The following is a 20,272-nucleotide window of genomic DNA, read 5'->3' as shown; positions in this document are numbered from 1 at the left end:
TACCAGTACAGTACTCTTTCTAATGAGACTGGAATGAAAGGATAATTTTAATTGCAATAATGAAGGTTAATTTCAATCCTTCTTTATATTTACTCCCTTATTAAAAAGTAGCCCCCTTAGCCATGGCAGAGACATATTACATTTTCAATGCAAATGTATTAATCTGGATAAATTCTATATTAATTCTTATACTGCAAAGAGCTATAATTTGGGTTATAATTAATCTAAAGTGGCACTAGATTTAAATGACAATATAAATGAGGCATTAGGAGGCTTTTCTATTATGAATGAATATTCAACAAATATAACTTGTATATTTCCAAGCCTCATTTTGAAAGCTACAGTCCTGGAGATTAATATCTCCTACTCACACAACAGTTTACACAAACACAGTCTTTCTGACCTGTGTGAGTTCCTGCCTGTCTAAAAAGTTCTGCGCTGAAGTGGGGTCACGCTCTTTCCCATCTAACACATTAAGATAGTGATTAATTTAAAAGTTCTCATATTTTAGACATTTATAATTGATACTAAGAAAAAGACAATATTTACGTAAGTGGTGTATAATCCTTAGAAATATTTACAAGGGAAACAATCCATGTAACATTTTTTTCACTTAACCCAATTCAATTTAAAAGCTGAAAACTTTGTTAAAAATGCATGTTGTCAATTGCAAGAAGTGTCTTGAAGTCTGGGAGGTTTCAAGGCTAAATATTTACACCTCAGTAACTGCTTTTAGTTGGTTTTAAAGTCCATTTTTATCCCTTTAGGGTACCTGGGGGGAATTTCTGCAGGGATACAAATTTGTTTTAAACGACCATTATGCAATGTTCCATATCCTCTCCTATATGTGAGTCCTGTCATTGGGCCATTAGGGAGTGGGGAGCCCATTATTCAGGCAGAGAAGTGAATGTTACTGGTGGAGACAGGGTACCTGCATCTGAGGTATGTCCCAGGTAAGACTCTTCCCTCAATGGTAGGATTAGAGCCATTTTCAAGAATCCATCCTTACAGGGTGTTAATAGGTAAAACCAAGCATAATGTCATATATCTGAGTATTATGTGAGCACTCACTGAATGTTAATGTGCTATTTGTGTATTTCACACATTCTTCAGAAGACTGGGAGGTACCACTGTGAGAAAGAGGCCACTGAATGCAGGCAGAATCCTGCCCGTCTGGAAATAAATAGTTTAGCAGCTAGCCTTGATGAGATCCATCCTAGAGAGTGAGTAAACTGACTTCCTTACTATTTCCAACTCTTTTCAAATGAAGTTTAAATGGCACTACCCTTGACCTTACTGATTGCTAGGTATTTCACATTTCTAGTCAGTAACCTCAAGGGCGGCATACTAACATGCAGCTATGGCATCTTTTTTGCATTGCTTTAGGCTCAATACCAACCTCACATCCTCTTTGTTTAAGTCAAATTAGAATCATATGTTAGCCAGTATATCCTCAACACATATTGAAGTGGCACTTTCTCACTGGACTCTTGAGAGCAATAGCATTGAAGAGTGTGGGGTAGGAGTAGGGAAGCCCTTTGAATAATTTTTGAAAATAATGCAAAACTAAAATATGCAAAGCCAGAATTACAGATGTGGGACAATTCAGGTTTAAATGAACTTGCAGGTAAACATGGTACTTTTTGCACAACCCAATATCTTCATAGTGAAAACAAGCTTCTTTATATGAGTCTGTCACTAGAATTCAAGGAAAAGATAGATGACTACCTAAAACTAATAGGCTTGAATCTGTTTCAGCAGTTCTTCTGCTTGAGTGAGTCCAACATAATAAAACTAGGTATGGTGTGCAGCAAAAAGTAGCCAATGTAATATTTATTCATCATGACCACAGATTTCCATCTCATACATACAAAGCACAGATGAAGTCATATATTTGCCAAATCAAACACAGAAAAAGCCTTAGGTATTTACACCAGATGCTGGCCTAGGGTTTGTTTGTGCACAAGTAAATGTCATGACACCAGGGTTTGTTTTCAAAGACAGTAGCTTTCGTTACTGGGGTTTGTCTATTCTAGGAGATCAGAATTATCCAGCACCTAATCCCTTTTCAATGATATTTCCTCTTTCTTAGGCTGAATCACCTGTAAACTTTTTCACTGGATTTTGTTTGAAATGCCTCAAATAGATGCCCTTAAAAAGGGCAAATTCCTGAGTGTAGTCAAAAAACAAAAGCAAGGAAAATAACATGTATTTTTAGGGTTATGTTGTTGGGGGGGTGCCTGTGACTAGATAAAAATACTTAAGTGATATCTAATCCTGTGCTTATGAAAAATTAATATGCTATCAGAAGAATCACAAGTATAGCTAAGATTAATGAAAAGTGCTTTAAAATTACAAGCACACAAACTGATTTGATTAAAAAATAATCTCGCTGGTCATCCTGTAATATTCTTCAACTTATCCACATCTATTCTGTCAGATGGTTATGATTAAAAATAGGTCAGTGGGAGGCTACTGATAGAAGTCACATGCAAAATGCACATGCAATGAATAGTAGTGGGAATGTTAGACAGTTTAAAATGAATAAAAGCTTTTAATAAGCATGGGTGTGGGGTAAAGGAAGGGCTGCTTTGGGGAGTGGGGTTGGGGAAAGAAAGGTGAAAGGTTCTCACATCTTACCAGGGTCTTTACTGGAGTTTTTGCCTTCATTAGGGTCTCTCTCATTTGTGTCTTTCTCATCATCCTCAGCCACTGCTGCAGCTTTAATAGGTCCTTCTGCCTCCTCACTTTGTTCTTCTGTTGAGAAAGGCAGACCAAATAACTACGTGACCATTTAAAAACTTGGTCACTTATGAATCATCTGCAGACATTCATTCTCAAAAAAGAACATAAATTTACTGACAAGTCTATATTAGACCCTGCTGATGTTACCAATATAAATTTTTATCTCATGCAACTTCTTTTATAACCATTGAGAACATGAGTCTGTACTAAGTTAAAAGAAATCATTTCAAGTACAGTTGAAGCTAGGAAAGCTTGAAAAATGGGTGTAAGGCCATCCTGTAATTGAAGAGTAGAACCTCTTAGGCCCCCTATTCCATGGGCTTGGATAGATGGCAGAACAAATCAAATTCTGAAAAAAAATTCTCCATGAAATAATGTGATAATGATGGGTTAAATAGAAGACAAGTGTTACTCCTGCCTTCACTCCCCAGACCCAAGAGAAATTCTTTGGAATTTGTCCGAGTGAGATCTTGAAAGTTCAGTTACATTGGGATTTGTTTTTCTATAGGGGGAGCTATACAGGACATAGGACATAAGGAGGTCTATTTCTTCTATGACAACCACATCACCCCACACCTCATTCACGGTTTCACACCAGCTAGATTACATGGAAATCCTCATAGTAACTCAACCCTATTTAATTATTCTGTAAATCTTAGCTATGCCGCTGCTGGTGGATTAATCTGTTTATGCAGTTAGCCTCTGTGCTGGGTCTGTGCAGCACTAATCCGTGAAAGGCCCACTGTTCTCTTTCATCCTGTGATCATTTGTCTCTCACTGTGCTGATGTCACATTTTAATGAATTTTTAGCAATCTGAGTAATGCCAGATAACCCACTTGCAACTCCCCTCAGCATGGCATGCTGTTTTCATAGCAGCACAAAAAATAAAAATCATATTCCCCTGTCCAGGTAGGAATTACATAAATTAGGAGAAGAAGGTAAAATGGGATTTGAAGCACCAGGCTACTCAATTTCATAAAATGTTTAATGACCATATAAATTAACCCTGGAAAGGCAAAAGGTCATCGACACATAGGCATACACTCATCTATTTGCTTTTGATAAGCAGAGCTTTTATTCAGAGAACATGAAACAATTAACCCTTCAATAACCATACAAAATGCTGCTATGGACATTTTAAGTGTCGAGCATTAACTGAAAATTACACACTGCATAAAATTTTCATTGCAAATGCTATAGTGATTGAAAGGGGTAATCGTGGCGCTCTCCACACCCCATGTTTTATTAATAACATTCTGACAGCAGAATGAAATATCCACTGTCATATGCAGCAGCTGAGCACACACACACCCACACACAATACTATTGAGTGTCTCATTGGTCTGCCTGCTCTGCTACTGTAAGAGCAAGACACAGCACAGGGGCCAGTTCTGGGCTCAATAGAGGCAGCTCCCCAAAGCTAAGGGGAAACAGGACATTTAATCCATTCAAAATAAGAGTTTGCTTCCACCAGTGAGTCCATAAAGGCACCACACAAATCTGTTTGCTTTATATTTGCACTTTGCTGCTCACAAAAGCAGTGGGGAAGTCCTTGTGGAGGCGGTTGATCACTTGAGGGATTGGGGGGAAGTGTCCCTTTCAGGAAAACACATGTGGAAATTGTACTTTAGGAAGAGAGAATTGACACTTTTCAGGGCTCCAGCCTGCTCTCACCGGCATTGATAATTACCATTCAAACCCAGGATCCCTCATCCCACACAGGGCCAGGCTGAGTGAGGACAGTGGCCAGCTTGGCTTGGGAGGCAGAAAGGCTGAGATCATAACTGGATGGGGCCATAGTTTCTGCTAAGTCCACACATGTGTTGTGACATCCAGTGGCAGGCCGCTACCCGTGACAGCCCATAGCAATTACTTTTCAGCTCATCCCCGGGAAGGAGACAAGACTTCTTTGAGTAGATTTACTGAACCTTTCCCCCAGGGCTGGAAAATGAAGTGTCACCAGGCTACCAGTATCCTTATCTTGAGGGGACATAAAATTGTAAGGGCTATCGTAACTCTCATTAATAAAACATGGGGCATCAGGAGAAGAAAACGAAAATTATGAAGGTGCTCCAAGAAAAACTACAGTGTAATATGGGTCTCATCAGATGATTTTTTGCAGGGTCTCCAATTCTTCATTTTCTAGTATGTGTTTTAAGAGCAAGAGAAATTCCCAGACATATTCCTCTATACATCACTCTGGTGTCTGACCTCAGCCTGACCCTGGCAACAGTTTGAGAAATCTGAATGTGAACAAAGCCTCTGTGTCAGCAGCACGGAGAGCCTCTGCCATCAACTTAATCGCAAACAGCAGTTCTGAGGCCATAACATTGCCCAGCTAGTCCAAGCCACAACTCAGAGCCTCTGGAGGTGGATTTGCCCGCACAGCCTCTGCTTCTAGGATCTCTCCTCACCCCCCATCCCACCTCTCTTCTGTTTCTTCCTTTGAAATAGGCAGGCAATTAGCTCTAATGCTCAAGCAATTCAGACCTGTTTTGTGGTTTTGAAGGCAAGAGCTATTTATTACAGGTAGGCGCTTTGGAACCATAGAACTTTGCAAAAATTTAATTATGCAAAATATAATCAAAAGGTAACTTATATCCTCCATAAAGTTACATACAAGTCCAAAAAAAGCTCACTTTCATTCTTAAGGAGAGTTTTGGAAATAAAGTTGACATTCATTTTATAAATAGACTTTAGAGTCAGGAGTATTAATGTGGAGAAACCGCTCTCTCTAGAAAAACTACACATTGAATTTGGGGTTACGGGAGGAGAGGCAATGTTCTAATTTTCAAGTACTAGTTTCCTCCATTGTAAAATACCATTAAGTATAAGATACTTTGTAGGAAACTATATGTTTCCTACAAATGTCACACACACACACACACACACACATATATATAATGTCACATATATATTATATGTATATATGTAATATATGTCACATATATATATATATATATATATATATAATGTGACATTAAAGGCATTAAATGGAGGCTTCAGCACTAAAAGAAATTACATAAATTCCATTACACAAAATTCCAAAACAAAGGTGATGATGCAGTTTTCATTTTCATCAATAAGTTTTTTCACTAATATAGTACCTGTAATAATAATAAAAGTATTATAACATTTCATAACACTGTTGTATTCACAGTATATGTATCTATTTTTTACCTCATGGAATATAAAAATACAATATTTATTCATATATTAAACTTTATTATACACACACACACATACACATATATATATATATACTTAAGTTTAAAATGTGCATTGGGGTCCAGTAGAACTCACCAGTTTTCAGACAAATGATAATGCACTTTTATTTTTAAAAGTTTTGAAATAACACTGGAGTCTACAGTACAATTAATTTCCCCTAGCATTTCTTTCATCATGGCTAAAATAATGATATTATAAGCTGTTTTGTACATGTATGCAAACTATATTTAAAAGACAAGTTTTGAATGACTAGCTTAGAGTATTTTCATTTGAATAAAAATATTAGAAGTCACTATTAATTTATTCTAAAAATTGTAATATACAGGTTTAAACATGTCTACTCTAGTGATGTACATATGATCAACGCACCAGCCAACTGTGCTTGCTTCCTGTGACTTTATTACAAAATGAGTTTGGGAACCTTCTCTTCTGAGTCTTCTAAAAGAAAAACATTGCACACTTTTTAGCTCATGCGGTGACTATGTAAAGAGGAAGCAGACGAGAGTAACTTAAACATCATTAGTTTTATATACTGAACATTTCTTAAAACACCTAGCTTATAAGAAGAATCTTTCCTGGATTCCTGAACCATCTCCCCATCCAGTCCTACCACCAACCTCAAGATCTATTGTCTGTATGATTTACTTAGATCTACTTAAAATATTTTAGTGATTCACTACAAGAAAAAAATTCAATCTTCTGTACATGGTAAAAGTGCCTCTGAGATACCTGGTCCTTGTCCACCACTCCAGTATCATTTTTTCCTTACTTCCAACCTGGTACTTAATATTCCAAACAAAAACAAAACAAAACAAAAAAGTTAATGCCATCAGAATCATCTGAAAGACTTGTTAGAAATCAGATTGGTGGGCTCCACCCCTGGAGTTTCTGATTCAGTAGGTTTAGAATGAAGCCTATGAATTTACCTCCAGGTAAAGAGTATGCTTCTGGTCCAAGGACCACATTGCATGAACTACTGTTCTAGAAATATGTGAATCTTATCAATGCCCCCTTCCTATACATACTTTATATTTCCCTGTTTTACTTAGGACAATTTCTCTCTATTGTATATAACAGGTTTTTTTTCCTTCAAGCCCAGCTTGGGAATTATCAGTTTTATCACTTATCAAAATGGAATTAATAATGCCAATCTCATAGATTTGTTATAGGATAATATATAAAAATCAGTCAACACAGAGCCTAATAATTTAAAATGTTAGATATGTTATTACTAGTACTATTAATTATTTTTTCTCCAAAAAGTGTTCCCTGAATCTTGAACTGGGGTTAATGTTTCTGAATAAAATTGTCTTCTATTTTTCTGTACATGAATCTCAAACAACTCATCATAGTATGTGGAAATTACCCATGTACTGCCTATTCTCCCTAATAGCTGCACATTTACTGAAAATAGTGATTATCTTGTTTCTCCTTGTGCCAGAGCCCCTGGAGCAGTGCCTGAAATACAGTGGGGACAGGTTATAGTACAAGTTATAGTACAGGTTAGCTGAAATATTACACTGAATTTAGGAAGCAAAATTAAGAAAGGAAAATGAGGCATCCAGAATCTCTGCCACTCCTCTATTTCCCTTCAATAAAACTTAAAAAGGAGTATTTGTTTGTTTGGTTTGGTTTCAGTCTGTTTTGGGAGTCTTTGCATTTTCTCTTTCTACTAAATCACATTCATTACTCAACCCTTCCAGTCCAGCTTCACACCAATTGTTCTTCTCAAAACCACCAATGCTTTCCACGCTGTGAAATCCAGTGTCACATCTGGGTCTGCTCAACAGATGTTATCACACCCTCCTCCCGGGGACCACACTTGGCAATCCCTGTTCTGGCACCACATTACCTCTTCTACCTCCTTGATCACATTTACTGCGATCTGAAAATAACTTACTTATTTGTGTAGAAATATTGTCAAAAGTCTTATTCATGGTTTATGCCCAAGAGTCCCTGGCATTAATATTTTGAGTAAAGTTGATGGCTCCTAGTTTTTCTACTTGGGATGAGTAGGTCTATGGCATGATGTCATCAATTGAGATGGAGAAAAGGAGAAGAAATAGTTTTGCAGGAAAGAGAAATTCAGTTTGGAACTTGTTACATTTGACTTCGCTGTAGAACATCCCCATGGAAATACCCAGAAGGCATGGGAGCACCTGAGTATAAAGCTTCAGAGAACTGAGGAGAAGATGGAGATTTTGTAAACAGAAACAATAAAGAAATGTGTTGTCAGGAAATGTATCTTTATTGTTTGACATTTTCTGTCATAGTCTTGATTTTGGCCTTTTTCAGTCAGGTCATTAGTAAAATCTTGATTGGTTTAAGGTGGGGAAGGCAAATTGGGCTTGTGCTATTTTATCTTAAATATGCTCTTTAGGGAAAAATAACATATACAATGAAAATGTTTTCATGAGACATGCATAGGTGAAGGAAAACTTTGATTTTAAGAGGGAAATCCTGACTTTATATTGGAGGAATGTTTTCACTTGTGAACTGTTTTTTTTTTATGTGTTTCAATACCCCATTATGAATGTGAAGGACTTTATAATAATTTTTTGTTCTATATAATACATTATTGTTCTAATATATAAATCTTGGAACTGGGATCATGTTTATATAGCAGAAATAAATGAGGTGTGTTGTAGCAACATGGGTGAGTTTCCTCTTAAATTATCTGAATATAATGCAGCTAAGGGGCATAGCTGCCATTTCTTAACATACATATATACACACAAAGCACCAGGACTAGTAAATGTGTTGACATGGCTACACAAAATCTAATCAGCCCTTTAATTACCAAAGATAACTGTTGTTTTAATTGTGTAAAAATAATATCTGGCTTACTGGCTCATACTTTATATAAAACTGACCACTTCAATGAAACTTCATAGTGTATAAATGCAGATGTGAAATTATCCACCAGATGTTACTCATTCTTTAAGAAGTTACTTTACATATGTGTCCAAATATATAAATATATTTGCTTTTGCTATTAACTTATTTGTATAAGGAATGTGATCAGATCTAATTGGAATGGTTTCAGAGATTCATTTATTACATAAATTATGAGAGTAACAACTGTAACTCACTTAGGTACAACAGACACGATTTTGAGAAGGAAGATACCAGTTACCTGAGGTTGCTCTCAGAGGCTGCTCCGTCAGGTCATTCTCACAGGTCCTGGCTCCCAAAGAAGCAGATTCTGCAGAAAACATCAGAGGGAGAGGTAATCAGCTCTGCAGTCATAGACAATATCACAGGAACCCAAATTTGGCTTTCAATGAGATAAGCATCCGGTGGAGCTCAGGGGAGGCTCTAGCACACCTTACAACCTAGTAAGCAGTGGTTAGCAAGATGAATCCACACAGGGATGAGCTTAGATCAAATTCTCAGTGATCAGCAGCACACAACAAACACAATGATATAGATCAAATATGGAAGCAGGAAAGGCTCATTCTTATTTTTACCCACTGGATATCTGGCCATGCCTACATTATGGGGTTATCTGTTACAAGGGCAATAGCAAATTACATAAATTATGAGTATGCTTTTATTTCTTTGTCAAGGTAGCAAAAAAGGAAAAAAAAAATCTCAATATATGGTAGCTTATGTGAACCCCCAAAAAAGAAGCACTTAAGAAAACCTGAAGAACACATCCATGTTATCAATAAATCCACATTTTCAATCTTTTTCTGAGCTCCACAGCCAAGTACCAACAACAGCCTGACTTGCTAAACTCAACCCAAAACAACACAAATCATTATTTTCATCACATTCCCTGTTGTAGGAAAATCTAGAAAAAAACAAGTAGACCTCAGAAATCACCTTCAACACCTCATTCTTTCTCCCCACTGCATCATCACATGCTCTTGGTTCCATTTTACAATGCTCCCTGTCACTTGTGCTTCTCTATTCCTCCATCATCTTCTCACTCTTCACAATTTCATAGCCCCCACAGCAATCTCTTCACCTCAAAGGCCTTGTCTTCCCAATTAATCTCTCATTATATGCCAAGAGCTACCTTTCAAGAACACAGAATTGCATGAGTGCAATCATGGCTCTTCCATTTTCTAGATATGGGCCTTGGGTATATCACTTTACCTTTTAAGGCTCGGTTTTCTCATTTGTGAAGTGTAGCTATAATTGTAGAAATAATCAGCAATTGCAAAAGAAAATAATACAAATGTCATATGGTCTCCCAAGTGAGAAAAGGCCAAACCTTATTGAGAGATTAAAAAAGGTGGTCACACAATTCTTACACTGACAAAGAGATTCATGTTTATCTAATATTTCTAGGCAATAGCATCTCTGCTTGATTCTGAAGTCCTTCATTAAGCAAATAATTAACCTTGAAGATAGAAGTGCAACTAAGGCATTATTATTACATTTACTAATTGTTTTTCCTGCTATTCACAAAACCTTCGGCCTTTGGTGGTAACCTGTCTGAAAATAATACAATCATAATAAACACTCAGTGCCCTCCCACCACCAGCAGCAAAAATTTGTTTTCTTGTAACTATCTCTTACATTTCCCAAAAGGAAAAATTTATTTTTAGTCCTTGCTTATAAATCCAGCAATAACTTACACATAGATTGCAGTATTGATGTCCATTCAATATGTCACTCAAGAAGCCCATCTTCTTCCTTGAGACTTCTTGTGCCTTTATCCTTTGTTCAATGTTGTTACTTTTATTTTTTAAAATTTTTAAATGTCTTTGTTTTCTCATGTTAAACTCTGGTTCTGCTCTCAAAACCCAAAGCAATTGTCACCTCCTCCATGCTCCCATAGCAATTAGCTTATTTATATGTATGTGACAGGAATTAGTGTCTGTTTTTGTTATAATTGAAGGAGCTTTGAATTTAGAGTCTTGAGGTTCTGAGATGCTTTATAAAATTATCACCTTGAGGTTCATCTGTTTCAAGATATAGGATGTACATATTTCAGCACTTATCATGATGTATGGAGGTAACTTATTACATGATCCCTGTACAGCACCCCAATTATTTGTGATTTCCTCAAAAATTTTCATCATCATAGATTCTCAGCTAAAGACAGAGTGAGGCATACCAAAGTCACCTAGGACACTTTTATTTAAAATGCTAATCTATACCATATATCCTGAAACAAAGGAATACCAAAAAGACAGTAATTCCTGCCACATATGTATATACGAGTATGTGTAAAACCATTTATTTCTACTTTTTCTAGCAAAAAAATAAATAAATTATCAAAGAACTTTTACACACACATATTAAACAGACTTGTTCAAATAGAACATCAGTGGTGCTTCAGTGAGCTGGACCAAATGACTGCTGTCTTTAAAGATACATGAAAATAAAATAAAACAATGACAACTTATTAAGTTTGTATGTCTGTTAGGTACTGTGATAGCTATTCATACACAAACAGTCATGTGTTCTTTACAATGAAATCACGAGGCTTTTATTAATCTTTATTTTACAAATCAGGAGACTGGGGCTCAGAGTTTAAGGTAACTTACTCTGTCCAGGTCTCCAAGTGTGACCCTGACAGAGCTTGGAATGAAACCCAGGTGGCCTGGCATAAAAGTCTGTGAAGTTGTAGGTGTGTCCAGTTAGAATAACACAATATTCAGGAGCCTATACAAGTTTCCTGTCTTTGTGAAAGCCAGAAACCAAGTGGGAAATAAAACAAAATGAAGCAACCATTTACTAGTCTTGTGAAAGTTCTGATATTTCATAAAATATGTACATTCTTTGAATATAAAATGTAAGCAAATAATAGTTTGGTACCAAATGGAAATCATTTCATTTGAGAGTGCTTTAAGAAAATGTACAAAATGTCAAAACCAGAAACTGTTATTTAACCTCATAAATTTGTTCACATGGCACCTGAAGTCTGCTCCAATAAGAGTGACTTTTGCAAGTAATTTCATCAATGAATGTCGTTCATATGCCATTGAATTTTTTTTAGATCCTCATCAGTATTGCTCCTTTTATACAAATAACAAAATATTTTAATAAAGGAGATTTAGCTTATCAAACAAACTGGTTAACCTGTACTTTTCTGTCAATGTAAAATGAATTGTGTAAAACCTAGCAATGATACATAGAATCTTTCAATATTTCACTCTCATGATTGCTCTGTAATAACAAATCTGACTGTTGTTAACATGGCCTGTCTCTTTGGCTGGTGATTTAATTAGATTACTAATTTGTGTTCTCTACCACCTGACCTTTCTGGTTTAATACTATTAAAAATAATACTACAGACAATTTATCCAGTATTCTACTCTATTCTTTCAATTTAGTGATCACAAATTTGAAAATGGTACCAGATTACTCTATGTTTGTTAGTACAATGTCTGTAGCATCTTTGTGGAACAGCATATTGATCACTGTGAACATCACCATCAACAACATTTTACAGATTGCTTGCTCCGTGCCAGGTGTGACTGATGTCTTTCATGTGCATCATGCCACCCCAAGCAACTGGGGGAGATATGATATGTACCCATACAGCTTTATTTCAGGGATAATTCTCTTAACCACAGTGACATCCTGAACCATACATTTAAAATCCTAAAATTTGCTTTCCTCTTAATTCCACAATTATTCCTCATTTCATTTTTTTTCCCATCTCAATGGCCTGAATTTTGCTAATCCTCTATACCCTTAGCCTAACTCAAATGGTTCCATCTCCCCAGACAATGTTTAAAATCCACATTTTGGGAGCTCTTCTTCCCTCTAATTGATAAGAATGAGAGTTCTCACAGCCCTCTCTCATTTTCTTGCACTTCAGCATTCCCCATAAACTATCCATCTCATTTCTCCTTCTTACCTTTCCATTCCTTATATGAGTAATATTTATTCTGGTCAATAAACCGATAGCTTTCAGACATCTAATCTTAATTCAAAAATCAAGCTCTCATCTTCCAAATCTCTTTTTTTTCCCTGCTAAAGGGAGTAATATTTTTTAAAAACTATCTGACAGCCAGGGGAAGATCTGGAATTTTTATTTTATAAAATAGATACATAAACAGAATTCTAAGTTTAAGGTTTTTTATTGTGTTTTAGGAATAAATGCAATCTAATCTGTACCTGATTATTGTAACAGCCATATGCTTTTTATATACTTATCAGCAAAATTTGGGAAGCATTTGGCATAAGTTCAGTAGAAAATGGAATTTTGTAAAACAATGGGTGAATATTTCAGCTGCCAAGTATTGTACTAGGACAATATTTGTCTACAAAAGTTCCACATCGCACCCCCTACCACAGATTTGTTAATACATTAAACAATAAGGTATATCACTATTTTTAGCAAAATGTTTAGCACATAGAATATATATAGTCAAACAGAATAAATATTAAGCCAACTAGCCTAAAGCAATAAACAGAAAGAAAAACATTTTCTGTATCCTGTATCCCAGGTAACTTTCTTAGTTCCACTTCACTTTAATCCATTAAAGATAATGATCTCAATTCTCACTTTCTAATTGGAGAAGTCTAAAAGAGTTCACAAGTCTCAACAATGCTTCTGGGTCCTCCTCATCTCCCTTTTATTGCCCCTCCCACCTCTAACATAGCTTTGCGACTCATTGTAAAACGATATTTTACAGACTCTGTGAACACAAAAAAGAAGATATTTCAATTTCAAAATAATAAGTGAACATTTGTTGGAAGCCTGTTAGGTGCTAAACATGTAACATGTATTCCCTTACTCAATCCTTGCAGTAAATCTATAACAGAAAACCATTGCTTTTATGGAAGAGATGTGACATAGAAAGTCAGTAATTATTTTCCAAAGGCACAAAGCAGCAGAGGTAGAATTGGGACTGAGTCTGCCTGGCTCCAAAGCTCCACACTCTCCTCTAAATGATGCTGCCTCCAAGCAGCCCCCAGGACTCCTGGGCCAGGAAGTCTAAAAACTTTGAATTTCCTACTTCCTAAAAAAACCAGCTCAAACTCCTTCAAAGCAAATCCATCAAAACAAGATCAATATTTAGAAGAACACATCAAATTCAGCATGTATTACCATCTTGGTAATTTACATTTTAATAAAGACCTCTGAACTGATTTGTACTCTGTAAAAGCAAAGCCTGTTTTCAGATTAAACAAGTTTACAATTAAAAATGGTTTCAGGTGGTCTTCTCCATCCTTTTCCTATGAGGACACAAAGAAAGTGAGCAAAAAAACTGAGCATCTCAGCATGCTACCAAATGGTAACCAAGCAATACAATCTTTGTGAACCTGCTGGGCCTTCTCTTAAATTATTTCTCCTAGGCAGTAAGAAACTGAAGTGCAGTGGATGTTCCAGTATCAATTATCTGAATGGGGCAGGATTTGTAATTTTTTTTTATTTTCTGGAAAAGTTAAGTGCCTTTGCCCTATCTTGCTGATTTTACCCTGAAGTTAGTTTTACCTAGTAAGGGAAGAGGCATCTCCTAGAGCCTATAGGCGAAGAATGTCTGACCACTTCTTTATGCTTCTTGAATCATCTATGACCTCACTGTAATGTGACCTCAAAAGAATTGTTTTTGATAGCAATTAGTTTCAATAAATTACTCATACATCTTCTTACTGTTTCATAAAGTACTGTTACAGAAATATTTCCTTTAAATTTGCTAATTTCTAATCTATTTCTCCATGTAAGATTCTGTTTTATTTCTGATAGTTTTAAAATTGAAAGATTGGACTTCTATTATCATAACTTAGGAATAATATCATGTTCACATCTATCAACCAGTTGCCCAAGGAATAATATCATGTTCACATCTATCAACCAGTTGCCCAGTTATGGAGACTTAAGTTTTTATAGGACTTGCAACACTCTCTATGTTCTCTACATAGATGGATATTAGGATATTATGCTGAGTAAAATAAGTCAGATAGAAAAGGACAAGGACCATATGATTTCACTCATAGGTGGGATCTAAAACAAAAAGCAACAAAAGAACAAACAAAAATGAAAAAACAAACTCACAGACACAGACAATAGCATGGTGATCACCAAAGCGGAAAGTGAATGGTAAGAGGATGAAGAGGGTAAATGGGGTGAAATGTAAAGAGACAGAAGGAAACTACACTTCAGGTGGTGAGCATACAAAAGAGTATACAGATATGATATTAGTAAGTTGCACCCCTGAAATTTATATATTAGCATTAACTGATATTACCCCAGTAAATTTAATTTAAAAAATGTCTAAAACCATTTTCATTCTCCAGCATGTGGCATTGGCTTTTCTAGTCTGCTCATCAACACAGGAAGCACCTCTGTCCACACACAGCTCTCTCTACCACCCAACAATAGCTTTTGTTCAGGTGAGCACTGGCTATTTATACCCTTTGCTTTCTATCTCACAGCCAGTTTTTAATCCATGAAAACCTCCACCTTCTTCTCCATAGTTTGCAAGTAGTCTCATTTAGTTCATACTTCTTTTAAAGCTATTTTTTAAAGGGTTTTATTTATTTTTAGAGAGAGGGGAAGGGAAGGAGAAAGAGAGGGAAGAAAACATCAATGTGTGGTTGCCTCTCGATTGCCCTCTACTGGGGACCTGGCCTGAAATCCAGGCATGTGCCCTGACTGGGAATTGAACCATCAACTCTCTGGTTTGCAGGCCTGAGCTCAATCCACTGAGCTACACGAGCCAGTGCTTAAAGTAATTTTTTTAATAAAAAAGAAAATGTTCATCCAATAGTGTGTCTTTATCACTATTCCTTTAACTCTTTCAAAGACTTCTTACAAGGGTATCATTTACCCTCAGGGCAGTTGCATTTCTTTGTCTCCATGTTGTTTGGTTTTCCGAAACCTCTATACCTGCTTTTACTATACAGTTTCACTGGGAAGACCTCTGCAATGATAGGTACCTCTCCTCTCCTAAGACAGCACTTTTTTTTTTATTTACTACAATAATTAGAAAGTTGAATCAGGTTCATAATTTTTAAAAAATGTGTCCTGTGACATGGAATAATTTCATAATTCCCACGGTTTTATTTCAATCACATTCTGTGATTTACTTGAGCATACTTCTTTCGAATCATTATCCATGAAACCATCCTTCACTCTTCCTTGGGAGAACCAATAACAGTCAGTTTTTAATTATTTGAGATTCATTCACTTTGCTGAAAATTTTGAGTAGGCAGAGAGAAAAGGTGAGTCATCGGTGACACAAAATTTCTTACTTCTGCTATAGTTATCTGGCCCTTAGAAAGCCTGAACTGCTATAAAAACGATTTCTTTAGAAGAATATTGACTACTCCTATGCATACACTTGTGCTGGGGTGAGGGCAGGGGGCAGGGAACTATTTACATAAGAACCAAATACACTGGGGCTCCAATCTCACCTCTACCATTTTCTAGCTATTTGACAGAGCAAGTTAATTAGCTCCCCTGAAGTTCAGGATCCTGTATGTGAAAATGGAAAAAAAAACCCCACCAAATTTCAGAGAACAATAAAGTTAACAAATATAAAACATCTAGTACTGAATAAGTAGTAGCTGTACTTATGTGATTTTTTGGTGGCTTTGTTCTATCCTGTTGAATACAAGTTATTTTTAAAAAGGTTGGTATTCTGGCCTTTTAGATTATATTTATATGTAATATGTGCCCTGTTCATCAAGATATTTTAAAAATAGCAAAAGTTAACAAAACTAAACATTAGTTTTCTAAGCAATTTGAAAGTTACTTTTTTAATTCTTAAGCAAATTTTACACAGGCTGCAATAAAACAGGTATGTGAACCAAGTTTTAAAAACTGTTTAGTCCATACTGGTTTGGTCATTTACAAAAGTTATAATGAAGAAGATGAACTCTGAGTTAGGCAGTGACAGACAACCCTAGTTTTCTCTTGCAAGAGAGGGATCCTCCTCTTCCCACTCCAATACCCCACCATTAGCCTCCATTAAGAGAAAACTTAAGGAGAAGTCACAATCTCAAAATGTACAGGACTAAAAATATGGCAGTCTCCAAAACTCAGAGAATCTCTGTTTATACACAAACATTGGGTTTGAGTCATTTTTTAGATTATTCCTTACATGCAGTCATCTGAATCATAGGCCCTACTGAACACATAGTCAAAGCAGAAAACACTTGTTTTTTTTTTTCTCCAAAGCAATTCACAGTGAAGCAAAGACATTATTTTAGAGCTTTTGCAAAGATAAGTCAAATGGTAAATGTATGACAAAGGAATTAAAATTCTGACTTCAATAAGCATAAATTTAAACAGAGCTCTTAACATCTTAGAGCCAGTCTTCTCATCTGCAAAGTGGGGATAAAATGATGCCTTCTGTTTGCTGTACCAAGTCAGTGTAAGGATGAATTGGAAGTTATTGTCACTACCTCCACCTGACCATACACGACAAGGAAATAAAGTTTTGCATGACACTTTCTAAAAATTTAATGTCTTAAATATGCTGACATAAAATGTACCACTACTACTTATAATAAACTATTCTATACAGTTATATATATGCAGGGGAAATTATTGCTTCCCATGTGCAGGCTTATTTATTTTGTGAATTATATGTGGCCATAAAAGAAAATCCTCAGATGACTAGATCGATTCTTTTTATCAACACTATAATTGTTGAAATAAATTTACCATTAATCTAAAACACAGAAAAGTTTCCTAAATTATATGTAAACAATCCTTGGATTTTTTCACTATTTGGAGTTTTCCACCTTTCACCACTTTAGGAAAGGTCAAATTTATATAGTCATATACCCCAAATTGCACTTATGAGAATTGACCTAGGCAATGATGGATACAAGCATAAGTGAAATAAATCTGGAGAGGGAAAGTCAGTGAAAGTATGCTTAGCCCAAGCAAAGGAAGATTAGAAAGACTAGGTTGGAGCCAAGAGTGAAAAATGTACTGTTGGAACCTGCTATGAATTTTCAAGACAATACTTATGCATACCCATGAAATGTTTATTTAATAAATCATTCATTAATGAGCAAACAGATTGATGAGATTTGGCACACTGCTTTCTTTGGACTGTATTAGCAAAAGAAAAAAATGGTTTCTGAGACATAGCCAACTTTTTCTTCTTTGCCTGAATACAAGAATTGGAAAAGGATCCCTCGATTCTGGCAAAGTGGAAGGTTTTAGCAGGGGACGCCATGGTCACATCTGCACCTTTGGGATGCTGTGCAGAAAACAGAATAGAGGAGGGGCCTTGTTATTAAAAAAATAAAAAAAAGCAAACTGGAATATTCATCATACTTCAGTCTATTACTATCTAGAAGAAATCATGGATAAAGAATAGTGATTACACTGGAGAGAAAAGGGAATGTCAAAAAGCCAAGAGAGAAAAGATGATGAGCTCAATTTTGGACATGAATTAGAGCATAGCTATTCAGTAAACATTTAAATTTATGGACTTAGATCTTGGAAGAGAAGTCTGAGTTGAAAATATTTGGAAGCAGTAGTAACTAATACTTGTGAGCAAATGGCACTTTTCAGGAAGAACACATAGAGTGTGAAAGATGAGGGCAGAGGACAGAACTCTGGGGAAGGAAAATTAAGAAGTGGTTCTAAATATTACTGAAAGATGATAAAAGATAATGACAGAGAACAGGAGGTAGGCACAGGATCCTGGAAGGATTGGTGAAACAGTGGGCAAAGGAAAAGAACTTCTGCAGAAGTCTGAGGCACAAGTGTTAAATGACACAGAGAAGTCAGGTAAAACAAGGCACTGGTGATATTGTGAGAGATATCATGGCTTGAACCAAAGAGGCAGTAGAGGAACTGGTGTATATTTAAAGGAGGAATAGATAGGACTTAACAATGGTTTTCATAAGGAAAGCGAGAGAATAAGAAGAATCAAAAATGATTTCCATGATTTTGTGTCCAAGAAATTAGAAAAATGGAGATGCTACTTACTGAAATGAGGAAAAATATAGGTAGAACAAGGGAGGGAGGAGAAGGTTTGGAATCTGTAGTTTGGAACATATATCCAAGGTGTCGAATAGGCACACAGGGAGTGGGGCAGAGAGGGAAGGAAGGTAGGGAAGGAGGAAGTGATGGGGAAACCGATGTATAGATGTCAGTGTAAGTCCTTGAGCTGAGACTGAATAAAATGATTTAGATAATGAGGGTCCATGACTGAACCTAGGAGATACTACTACGTAGGGGTATACCAAAGCAGGGAACACCATGAGCAGCCCACTCCAGCAAGGAGAAGTATTTTATTATTGACATTGTTTGGAATTACCAGTGCATGATAAAAATAATAATTAAACAGGCTAACTTGTAATCAATTTTATTACTCTTTTAAAATTCCCTATAGGGAATGCTCCCTCCTTATGCCTGCACTAGGGTGAACACTCCCTCTGCTCTCTCCCCAACTAAGAAGAACCAGTGAGGATTGCATGAGAACAGTCGCTGAGGCAGGAGAAGATCAAGAGAGAACAGGGTGTGGAATGCCTGGTGAAAGAGATGTTTCAAAAAGAAGGGAGAGTCAACATGTTGACAATTCCCGGTTGATCTAGTCAGATGAGGACTAAAATTGGTTATTAGATTTGCCAAAGAGCAGGTACTCAGACTCCTCGACCAGAGCTTCTTTTGTGGAGTGGGGAGGGCAAAGTCTCCTTGAATATGGGGAAAAGAGATAATGAAAATGAAGGAGAGATGTCAAGTGTAGACAATTATCTGGGGAGTTTTACTGTAAAAAGGATCACAAAAATACAGCAGTGTGTGGAGGTGGATGTAGGTAGCATCATGGGAGAGTTTATAAGTGGGGCAATAGAGAGAATGTTGGTATGATGATGGGAATGAACTAGTGGTAAGTGAAAAATTAATGATGCAGGAGAGAGAAAGGCAGAGGATAGATGTGAGTATGGATTTCCAAAGAGTAGTGGAAACAGGGATGGAAGTCAAATTATCACAGAAGAAGCCAACAGAAGTCAGTTTAGGATTTACCAGTCTCACAGATGTTGGAGATTAACAGGGTCATAAGAAGAATTGGGGAGGCAAGTTTGAGGAATAGCAAGTACGGAAGAGAGTAAGGGGGAGCTAAAATGAGGGAAAATGATGTAAAACAGGGACTAGGAAAGAGGGTGAGGGAGCAAGACCCATTTGGTTTTAGCACATAAAAATATTTCCGTTGTCTTCTTTGTGATACACAAAGACAGAAATCAGTTTTGCCGAGTAATGACTTGACTACCACCCTGTCTGGCTATGAGCCAAGATAACAGCTTTTTCACTGTAGCTATTATGGGGGTCACATAAGCAATAAAATTACATCAACAAAAATGAAAAACCTTGCAGAACACAAATTGTTCCCTATTAAACTCTTCAATTAAGCTTTATGG

General features: G+C 36.4%; 1 protein-coding gene across 2 annotated transcripts in view; it reads right to left on the bottom strand.

Annotated features, from left to right (window-relative positions):
• ZFHX4 (zinc finger homeobox 4) overlaps nucleotides 1–20,272 on the bottom strand; it is a 183,732-nt gene that overhangs the window by 22,346 nt on the left and 141,114 nt on the right. For both annotated transcript variants that reach the window (XM_028518599.2, XM_036031037.1), the window contains exons 5-6: nucleotides 9,111–9,179; nucleotides 2,641–2,757 (exon numbers count right to left, since the gene is read on the bottom strand). In XM_028518599.2, the coding sequence (XP_028374400.1) occupies nucleotides 2,641–2,757; nucleotides 9,111–9,179 (186 nt within the window). The remainder of the gene's footprint in view (nucleotides 1–2,640; nucleotides 2,758–9,110; nucleotides 9,180–20,272) is intronic.

This window comes from Phyllostomus discolor, chromosome 7 (genome assembly GCF_004126475.2).
Source record: "Phyllostomus discolor isolate MPI-MPIP mPhyDis1 chromosome 7, mPhyDis1.pri.v3, whole genome shotgun sequence".
NCBI lineage: Eukaryota > Metazoa > Chordata > Mammalia > Chiroptera > Phyllostomidae > Phyllostomus > Phyllostomus discolor.
This window is presented reverse-complemented; position numbering and strand designations above follow the sequence as displayed.